Source organism: Heterocephalus glaber, unplaced genomic scaffold (assembly GCF_053883595.1).
Source record: "Heterocephalus glaber isolate CG9 unplaced genomic scaffold, H.glaber_assembly_v1.0 deba00001118, whole genome shotgun sequence".
NCBI lineage: Eukaryota > Metazoa > Chordata > Mammalia > Rodentia > Bathyergidae > Heterocephalus > Heterocephalus glaber.
In genome coordinates this window covers 2,258,868-2,270,119 of record NW_028258196.1, presented here as the reverse complement: position 1 = coordinate 2,270,119, position 11,252 = coordinate 2,258,868, and the positions used below count along the sequence as shown (strand labels likewise).

At 45.4% G+C, this 11,252-nt stretch overlaps 1 protein-coding gene across 1 annotated transcript in view; it reads left to right on the top strand.

Moving 5' to 3' along the window:
- Positions 1–7,202: 7,202 nt before the first annotated feature.
- Slc35f4 (solute carrier family 35 member F4) overlaps positions 7,203–11,252 on the top strand; it is a 275,011-nt gene continuing 270,961 nt past the window's right edge. The window contains exon 1 of the mRNA XM_004871094.3: positions 7,203–7,368. Within this exon, the coding sequence (XP_004871151.1) occupies positions 7,266–7,368 (103 nt within the window). The 5' untranslated portion in view covers positions 7,203–7,265. The remainder of the gene's footprint in view (positions 7,369–11,252) is intronic.

The following is an 11,252-nucleotide window of genomic DNA, read 5'->3' as shown; positions in this document are numbered from 1 at the left end:
CTTTTTAGCTTCTCACGTGAGAGGTGTGCTCTTTCTGGTAGTTGTAAGTCTCCTTAGCATCAGCTGGGTAGTAAGAAAAAAAATAAAAAAATAAATGTCTAGTTCATGTCCTCTGTGTCATTCAGGGTATTTGAAAAGCATTGATAGGTATCATGGACACTGAAAAAAATGATAAAATAAAACAAAACCTTGTGACTATACTTTCTGCAAATTAATAGTTCTTGAAATAAAAGACAAAGTAAGCAATAAAATTGCTTTTGGCAACAGTTATTGTTCAAGATGTGGATGAATTAAACATCTATTCTGTTTGTCTTATTGATGCATTCTAATGAATTTTAAAATTTCTATTCCTTCTGATTTCTGTTCTACCCATAGTGTTTCTTTTCAACAATTTATTTTGTCTTCTGTATGGTTCATTGAAAAATTGCTTTCAGAACTGGTGATATTTAAACAGATTTAGTACGAAGTATGATCAAAATATACAGTGAATGTTTAAATAAAAAATATTTATTACAAAAGATGCATTAGCATTGTTTCCCTCAAAATAGTCCCCCTCACTTTGAACACAAGTAACCTATCATTCTTGCCACCTTGTGAAGCAGTTCCAGAACTCCTCTTTTCTGAGTGTCTTTATAAGGTATGATATGATAAAAAAAATATGGTGAACCCAGCTGCCGAGTGCCATCCAACAGGAAAGCAGGCTCATAAAAATATTACGGTGTGTCCACATCCACCTTATTCACTGGGTCTAGCACTGTGCAACTTTTGGCTCCTCCTTGAAGTCAAAATGACCATGAAGTTTGAATTGATTCAGGACTCTGAGACAGCGCAACACCACAACTAATGACACTCATGAAAGACAACTCCAGAACTGCCTCGGAAAGTGGCAAAAACAACGAGATACGAGTGTTCAAATTGAGGGAGAGTTTTCTGAGGGGGATTAAAGGCAATGTGTCTTTCACTGTAATATATTTTTTAAAAATTTAAACATTCACAATATTTTCCATTCACATATATGTCTTTGGAAAACAGAAAGAAGGAAGGGAAGAAAACAGAAAGCTTTGAAAATTAAATGTAGTATGTATAGAATGAATTCAAACTTCTTCTGATTGTAATCTTTGTAGTGAATTCATTTTTTTGTATCACAGTCATATTGAATGTTGATAGGGGAACACTCCAGAGGGGAAGTGTCCTCTGAGGGTCTTGTATTAGCTTTATCTGGGATGATAAACATCTTATTTACAGACACTATCAACCACATAGCCTCCTACACCTGTAAGGGGACAGGAGGTGCACTACTGCCCTATAACTCAAATGGTGGAGGGCCATAAATATTTGGCAAACAGTATTAATGACTGCCGCAGCAAGTCTGTCATTTTTAACAGTTAACGTTACAGAAAACCTTGTGTGATGAATAACATACACAAGGTTTGAAGCTGTGGCATGCATGGCATTTTTAGACATTTAAATTACAGAAAGGCTTATTTGTAAAATGAGTATATAGCAGGTTTGACTATATATCCACCAACACAGCTGTTCAAAAAGGTTTTAAATGTCTTTATTTTACATTACGTCTCTTATTTGGAGCCCCATTCCCAAGAAAAATAGTGGGAAGTGCAAATTCACTGTTATTGGGGCTCCTCCCGTTACAAAGGATGTCAGGGAAGGCACGTGGCCAGACTCCAGCAGAGGGGGTGCTCTGGTCTTCTGTCCCTGGGTGCTGTTGAGATGTGTGTGGATCAGGTACACAGGTGAGTGCTCTGGGCTGGTGGTCCTGCCACTCTGACAGGCTGGGAGGCACCAGGCTCTGCTGAAGTGGGCAGCTGGGGGCCAAAGATCCAGCCTCCTGCAAAGACCACACTGGTCACACTGAGGATGTTTATTTCCCCAGGATACCATCACCAAGCAGGGTCCCTCCCACAGTGGGGGACCACCAGCCTTTGGTCCTGTCTCATCCAGAAGCAAGTCTTCCTGTACTCCTGGCTTCTCAAAGGACAGGAAGAACTGCAGACACAGAGACCTCCACTTTCCTGAGGCTCGCCCGCTCCTTGGGTACACAGGACCTGCTTTTTGTGATTCTTGTCAGAGTTGGAAGGATGAAAGGAGACTCACAAAAGCAACTGTGGCAGAGAAAGTCCTAATAGTGTGAATGAAGTGTGAATTAACTTTAATAATAAGGAATGGACAGAGCAAGGGTGGGCTGAAAGAAAGATATTCATATTGTTCATGTGCTATGTGCCAGGCATTGGTAAGGTGTTTTTACATATTATCTCATTTAATCTTCACAGCAATATTGTGAACTAGAGATTATTGTTCAATTTCAAAAAGAAAACTGACCCTCAGAGGGTTCTATGGACGCTTAGAACAAAATAATAGCAACACTTATTAGGCTTATGAAGTGACAGTCACTGTTAATAAGCTCATTTTGAATAAAAAGTCATTTATTCTTCACAATGCTTCTATAAAGTACTGTAAATGTAATACTTCTATTTTAACGATGATAAAATTGAGTCATAGATAGTTGAAGAGACTCAAGATTACACAGCTAGAAAATGGTGAGGTCCAATTTGAGTCCTCCCAGTCTGTCCCCAAGTTTTTCTTTAATCATTGTCCAGTCCTGCTGAGGGAGAGGTAAAAGGGATGGGGAGGAAGACATAGAAAATGAGGTAGACAGATGGACAGATGTGCACGCACATGCACATACACGCCATATTCGTCACTTTGCCATTGCTAGGGCAAAATACCTGCCACCCACAATGAGAAGAGGAGAGGTTTGTTGGGCTCACTGTTTCCACTGGGTTCAGTCTGAAATTGGCCAGCTCCCAGGCAGAGATAGCACAGTGGAGGGATGGACGGAGGGAGGCTGCTCACCCCATGTAGCCAGGGAGCACAGGGAAGGAAGGAGCCAAGGACAAGGATATGGACTTCTAGGTCACATCCCTGGTGAGGCGCTTCCACCCAGGCCCCACCTTCCAACTGCACGTTCAGCTACTGAGCTCGTCAGTGGACGAATCCTCTGATGGTATAGTGCCACCAAGATCCAGTCACCTTCCAAACACGTAACATGTACAGACACAGAAAGACAGAGAAACAGAGACATACAGAGAAAGAGAGAGGCAGATACACACACAGAGCAGGGCAAGACAGAGAGAAAGGGAGACAGGCAGGCAGACACACACACATGCACACTCAAAACACAGAGGGATAGACAGAGACAGAGACAGAGAGAGAGGGCATAGTCACATTCTAAAATTTGAATTTATTTGTTGAAATTACTTAAGCCTTTCTTCAAAGAAGTTCAATGCATTTCTAAGGAACTGAGCCTCTAATTTTGTCATGGGATCCAGGAAAAGTAGAGGCTCTCCTGACTTCCCAAATAGACACCTGGGTTCTCCGTCCCTAACCCTTTTCAGATGAAAAGGAAAGAGGTGATGCTTAGGAGTGAAAAGAGAAGGTCTTGACAGCGTTCCAAATGGGGCAGCTGATGACTTGATAGTTAAATATTTAAAACGGCTCTTCTGAAAATAGAATACTCAGATCATGACTTCTTTCCCAGGGGCTGATTCTAGGTCGACTGCAAGCCACTTGCTCTTCAACACTAACACCGTGTAAACTCTTTGGGATCCACTCTCTGTGAAGAGCAAGGAGGGCTGTACAAAGCACTGTTTGCCCTTAGATATAAAAGCTTAAACATTTATAGCTTCCTAAGCAGCCAAGTTACTTTTAGCCCAAGGAGGCAGGCACACTATATTGATTTCCCAGAGGGGGAAATCATTTTCCCTTCTTTCAACATCTTTCACAAGTAACTTACAATAGGTAGTCAGAAAGATTAGGCAACTGATTCCTGCCGTGGAAAGATGAAAAGAAGGTTTCTTTTTTTCTTCTTCTTCTTTTTTTTTTGAAAAGAAGGTTTCTGATGCCTTGCTGCTAAGCAGAGGAAAGGAGACCAGACTCCATAGATTTTATTTTACTAACTCTCCCAAAGTGTAAAGTCTGATGTCATAAAGATGATTATATGACAGGCTGCTTATCTTAGAATAGAATTGTTACCCAGTGATTGATTACATTTGGTTTTAAGGTTATGATTTAGCATAGTTATTTTAGTGTCAGATGCAAAGACTGTGAATGTCCATCACTTGCACTGTTTTACAAATGATTTGGCACTTTTTTTTACAACAAAAATAGATTTTCTTTTACTCATTTAGTGTAAACACCTAATCTGATATCAGTCGATCCAAAAATACGATTCAGGTATCAAAACTCACTTGGAATCACAGACAGATGCCCTTAACTTAATGCACTGAAATATTCCTGAATAGTTACACACAAGATTGAATTTCTGCAAATCAAATTACAATTGGTACTTACTGAGAAAACTACGTGAAGAGCCACCAGAATGAACCAGTTTGTGAACAAACAGCCACCCTCCATTTTCATTGGTTAAATGACACCTTTTCTTTCTTATTTCAGAGCTAACTAATTCACATGTTACACTAATTGTTATTTGAGGCAAACTAATTCACATGTTACAAATTTGACTTTTTGTATTTGGGTTTGTGGAAACTGGTAGAAGTAGCATGCAGGTGTCTAACAATGTTTTAAAAATTCTCCCTTCAAAATAAATTCTGGAAATTTTTAAATGATCGATCAAATAATACTTCAATGGTTAAAAAATTCTATCATGTTTGCCAATAAGTGCTTATCACTAGCAGTCATTTACCTTTCACTGATGATCAATTTATAATTATAGGAATTCAGTTTCTTCCACTAAAAGAAAGCGTGTCCCAGCTTACAGCTCACCGTTACTGTTTCAATCACTTTATTACAGATGATTGCAAAGACTTGTGTAAATGCTTTATTTCACATTTTATTTCCAGATGAGTCTGAAAATATGTATGTATATACACAATATATGTGTATATGTGTATATATCTTGGAAAACATACTTGTGGGTATAATGTCTGTTTTATTTAGATAATTTGCTGTTTGTAGGACTGATCAGATCCAGTTAAATACATTTCTCTGGAACTTTCTGAAAACAAAGCAAAAATATTTAGAATTTAAATCCATTAACCATGGCAAGATAACTTACAAACATTAGTGGGACAAAACCACTTACCTTTGAAGTCTGTGCACATTCATTGTTAGGGCTTGTGTTTGGATGTCCCCCAAAGCCTCATGCTTTTTCAGAGGTGGCTGAATCTAGACTGTGATTGATTCATGGTGGGTGTAGGCCCGAGGGCACTAGGGTTATGGGTGTGAGTGCTACCACTCCAAGTAGTCTGCATAAGATAAAAGGGGCAGAAAGATGCTATTAAAGTCCCTTGCTGCTTTGCTACTGTCTGTCCGACATGAACTATTGCTCCTCTGCCACCCTGCCTGGGAGCCAGCTGATTATGGACTGAAACCTCAGTGAACTGTGAGCCGAAATAAACTTCTCCTCCTTTAACTTTGGTTGTCAGGTGTTCTGTGGTAGAAGGAGAAGAGTAACTAACATTCGTAGTCCTGTTTTGTTAAGTTTTTGCTTGAATTATTTCTCAATTTCTCTTACTGAATTCATAGATTAATATCCTGTGTGGCACGATGAATGCTATGAAATTCATAATAGATATGGGAAACTTTAAACAAAAGGGACATTTTAAATTAATGTGGCCAACATATTTTCCCGTGTGCAATGCATGTGTTTTATACGCACTTTGTCACAGACATAATAAAAACTAACAAAAGTGTTGTAGAAATTGCTGTGGGATGAGGGATATAAAGGCCCGATCCTTTCATTTTCGCTAAAGAGTTTCACTCTCTGCCATTGTGCAGTGCTGCATTTTCCTGCGGTTCCTTCCACCCTCCCCTCTTCCCTCACCTGGGACTCCATGTGGTCGGAGACGGCTTCTACACACTGGCCTGCAGCCTCAGGTCCAGCCCTTCCCGAGATGCTCTGCCAGGCTGTGTGCAGGAAAATGCATCCTGCATTCCCTGTACTTAAACCTAATCCATCCGATTAGATGCACACTCATCTGCAGTTTCTTTCCTCTTAGGGGCCCTCACAATGGGGAATGTGCGAGCAGGCAGAACCGTGCATAGTTCTTGGGCGTTTCTGAGAGGGGACCCTAGACTATGTTTCTGCCGGGCTCCAAGTTCTGAGAATGTGACTCTTGGCCGGGCGGTCTACACTGGCTCCGCACGGAAGGAGAACGGAATGACCTCTATGCGGATGACCCCCAACCCCCCAAAACCCACTCTCCGTCCTTTCTGAGATGAAACTTTGGGGATGTTTCCCCCAGGAGGCTGTAACTACAAACTGACCAGAGCAGCGGACTCGGCCTTCGGCCTGCTCGGAAGAGCGCGCTCCAGGGCCGGTGCTCGCGGTAACCATTCGTGTGAGGACGTCTGCTGGGGCAGTCTCTAGACTGCAGCTACAGCTTCCGCGTCTGGTTGTTCGCAGCTTGAAGGGCCTTCTTTCTGATGTTTTAGGCAATAAAGGAGAACCTCCTCTGTTCTCAGAACATTGGGAATTGGCAAAGTAAGTGACACCCACGCCTCAGCCATTTCCCGGGCTGGGCTGGTGGGGGTCCTCGTGAACGTCAGCCTTCAGGGCTTAGCTCTCAGAGTCCCTGTGTTCACAAACCTGGAGGGTGGGTCCCCAGGCCGTTAGCTTTGCACTTCTAGAAAGGAAAGAAGCTAGGAAGGAAGGAAAAGGAAGGAGGCAAAAGAAAGAAGAAAGAGAAGGGTAAGGAAGGGACGAAAGAGAAGAAAGAGGAGAGGAAAGGAGAGGAGAGAGGGAGGAGGACCCTCGGTCGGCTGGGCGCTGGCGAGGACCCAGAGTGCTCCGGGATCTCCAGACCCCAGGCGGTGCGGACCCTGAGCGCGGATGCAGCCCGGGGGCGCCCGGCGTCGTCCTTTCCAGAGCGACCATGTGCGCGGCTGGCGTTCAGATCCCGCCGTCCCGGACTCGGCCCACCCGCCCTCCTTCCCGGCCCGCACGGAGTCATCGCTCCTCCCCACCCGCCTCGACCACCCCCTCCCGGAGCGGCAGGTGGGGCTCTGGCCCGGCGCGGTGGGCGTCGGAGCGAGGGGGCGCTGTGCGGCGCGGCCGGTGGCGGGAGGGCGGCCAGGCAGCCGGAGGCCGGCGAGTGGGGGCCGCCGCGCCGCGGTGATGCGAAGCCGGGGCCGCGCCGGGCGCGGGAGTCAGAGCCGCCGCCGCAGCCCCCGGGCCCCGCGCTGCGCTCGCCGCCCCGCAGCCGCTGGAGCCGCGGCCCGCGCTCTCTATGGACGTCAAGGCGGCCCCCAACGGGGTGGCCACCATCGAGGACCGGATCCTGCGGATCACAGGCTACTATGGCTACTACCCAGGCTACTCCAGCCAGAAAAGTAAGACGCGGGCGGGCGAGGAGGGCGCGGGGCGGAGAGCGCCGGCGGACACCTGCAGCCCCGCCCGGCCGCCGCGCAGCCTGCTGCCTCGGGGACGCGGTGCTGAGCCCGGGAGGGCGCCGGCCCGCCGGGCCAGCGCGGGAGTTTGCGGACGGTAGCCGTCCTCTTCGGGCTCCGCGCCCCGAAAGGCCCTACTGGGTGCCGCGGTGCGCACGGCGCCGGGACGCAGGCTGTGCAGACCCGGGGGTCCGGAGCCGGCGGGGTCGGCTTGTCCCCGGGGTGCTGACGCGGTGCCAGCGCGGGAAGCTCTCCTGGCGAAGCGTCTCTGGAAGGCTGTGTACCCGAGGCAGAGGAAGGGACCTGCGTAGGTCGCGATCCCAGAGCCTGGAGCCAGAGACCCGTGCGAGCCGCGGGGGCTGTGGGAGAGAGGCGCGACCGGCCGCCCCGAGCGGAGGAGAAATCCATCCAGCTAGGTCCAGGCTGGCCGCGAGGCTCTCCTGCCTCAGCAGCAGTTTTGAGGGGAGGGCGAAGAGGGGAGCCCTGCGCCTGGCCTCCTTCCCCCGCGCCCCAGCCCGCTGGCTGGGCTTGCTGACAGTAGTTGTGCCCTCTGAACCGAAGCTCGGTTTCTTTGAACTGGGGGACTAGCTGCGGTTCAATCTCTGTGCAGGTGGAAATTTAGCTTGTTCTTTATCAAGTGCATTGCTGTAGCAATAGATGGAGCCTAATTGATGTTTTTGCTGTTATTTTTAACCAGAAGTCTTGGAAGCTCCTAGATGCATTTCTAGCTGGTATTTTTCTGTGACTTGGGGTTGCCATCAACGTTACAGGTTCTGAGAAACCACGTACCTACACACAACCTCACACATAGATGAGAAAATCACTTTTTTCCCCATATGACTTTGTCCCCTAATCGCTCCCTCTCTGTGAAACAATAATTCATGGGCTTTGCTTGTGGGCCTTTCTCATCCAGATATTTTCTAGTTTGATATTTCACTTGGTTTTAGGAAAGGCCAATCTGGTTTGGATAGTTTGTCTGGCTGCTTTTAGCAGTAGCAGCTTACATTATTCATTTTCTATATAAAAGTGATTATATAGTGTTAGAATTTTCTCGAAAGAAAATAATACACTTGGAATGTTCTTTGAAGCCTTTGTGCTGTCGCCTCAACGCCCCCCCCCCATTGGCAAAAGGTGTCTGTCTAACTCTAGAAACAAATGAAAGCAGTAATATATCTTGTGGAAATTATTTGAATTTCACCTTTGAATATTTTAATTAGGAATTGTGGGTGTTTTTTGGTCACCAAGACAATGTAGAATCTGTGTAAAATTACAAGATTCAAGGTAGTTTATTATTCTATTTTTTATAATAATAGAGCAGTGGTTAATGAAGAACAAACCAAAAAGAATACTGGAAAAATGACATTTTAGATAAGGGCATGTTCTTATGACATTTTTGCAATTGCTCAAATAGCTGCACATGTTTCATTTACAATACAATAACAGGACAAAGAGAGGAAAGCACACTGGCCAAGGCTGTGGCTGGAAGCTGAAAGCCTGAAAGATGCATTTGGTGTGGTCATTTGCGATAGACATTTGCCTAAATTTGGGCCACAGATTCAGTGAAGGCAGACAGACTCGCAAGAGCAGAGAATTAAGGGACAGTCAAACAACTCTCAGGGTGTTTGCACTGTCAGAGGCAGAGGGAGACTGGGAGGGGAGAGAGCTGGAAGACAGCCAGGCAAGCTAGAACCGTGAAATAATCCTGCCCTTAATGCAGGCTCCGACTAGTAAACAAACACACTGAAACAAACCAGTACAATATGGCCAATTGATTTAGCTGTTACCAGGAATGAGCAACAGCTTGGGAAAAGTCTGGAGGAATATATTTAGATGAAAGCTACTGTGGTGAATATTTGCTATGTGAAGACAAGGTGGCTTTCTCCTTTCCTGATTGGTCACATAAGAGGTGTAAGGAGGGGATGATGTCTTGGTGTATGTACCATTCACCTCTTTGGAGGTAGCTGGGGACTTAGCTCTGAGAAAACACATTGAAGGTCAGGCTCATGAGCTTCATGGACCAGCTGGCACCTTGTCCACAACAAATTCTGGTAGTCAGGATGAAGAAAAAAAGAAATGTAATAGGATGTAGATAAATGAAGATACTTTTACAGGGCATTTGGCCACCTTTAAAAATATCTGTTCAATTTAATAAGAAGTTACTGAGCACAAATATATGCACCAAGTATATGTACCTATGTATTTGAAATCAGGATACAAAGATAATCAAACCTTCATGGCTAGCTTTGAGTTGCTTATGGTCTGATAAGGGCTGTAGATTCATTTGCTCAGTGAGTGTTAATTGTGCACCTCCTATGTGCCAGGAACACATCAGTGAACCAAACAGAGGAAAATATTTCCCTTTTTGGAGTTTAAGTTCTGGTGGAAAGAAACAAGACAATGGACAAATAAGTTGTTTCAGGTATTTCGAAGTCACAAGTGCTTTTTTGAAAATAGCAACAGGATAAAAAAATGTACAGTTCCAGGGGTTGAGATTACTGAAACTTCAAACAGGTAGGACCTCACGGAGGAAAGCTGAGCAAAGGCTGGACAAATGTAAGGGACTTGGAGGAGGCCTTGCCAGGTAGTGGGATCAGCCAGGGCTGTCCTTTGAGAGGCAGTGTGCCTGCTATGCTAGAGAAACCCTGAGGAGAGCTGCACAGCTGAAGCAGATGGGCACTTGGGAGAATGGTTAGAGACGAGGTTCCTGTGACACAGGGACACAGGTGCAGCAGGACTTCACAGATGATAGAAGCCACTCGGCTTGACTCTCAATGGAATGGGGGATCTGGAAGAGCAGTCATATGACTTGACTTACCTTTCAAAGGATCAGTCTGATGGCTACTCCAGAGCCAGTGGTTGAGATGCCCAGTCATTGGCCTTGCAGTCATCGAGATGAGAGGTGGCAGTGGCCTGATCCAGAGAGACAGCAGTAGAGATGGTGACAGGTGGTCAGATTCTGAAAAGTTTTGAAATTAGAGCCAGAAGGTTTCCTGAGTCCTTGGTGTGGTGCTGCCAGGAAAGAGAGCAAAAGTTGATCCATGTGGTCTGGTTTGCCCGAGTTTAAGGTGGCATCAGAAATAAGTAGAGAAGCCTGAGTGGTAGGGCTCAAGGGATCAGGGTGATGCTTCTGGACTGTTACATGTATTGGAGATGTAGACCGAGCTTAGAGTTTGAAGATGTCTTACTGGAGATGTGCACTAGGGATTTGCCACCAGAACCCTGGAACACTCTGACATGAAGAGGTTGGGAAGAAGAGCAGTGATCATTAAGAGACGAAGGAGGACCTCCTGGAGAGGTACAGGACAAAAACCAAGAGCATGTGGTACTCTGGAATGTAGAGAAGAAAGAGTTTCCAAAGGAAAGGATTAGCTGAATCCAGTGCTATTGAAAGGTCAAGTAGAAGGAAGGCTGATAACTGTCTGGCATTTGTGGGTCATTCACTGATGATATTAGGAAGAATCTTGACACGGTCAGCTAAGGCGAGATGGTATGTATTAGAATGTACCTAAAAGAGAGTTAAGATCTGGGCATGGTGGTACACATATGTAATACAGCACTCTGGGACACTGAGGCAGGAAGATCACAGTCTGGGCCAGTCTGGGCAACTCAGTGACTTAGTGAAACCCTATCTCAAAATAAAAAAGGGCTGGAGATGTAGCTCAGTGTAAAGGCACTGGGTTGAATCCCCAGTACAATGGGTTAGGTAAGAGAAAGCCTATTAAAGAGAGAAATTGGAAACTGTAAGTGTAGATGACTTTTCAAGGATTTCTGTATAAAGGAGAGCAGAAGAAATGAAAACAGTGAGATCAAGAATTTTTTTAATAGGA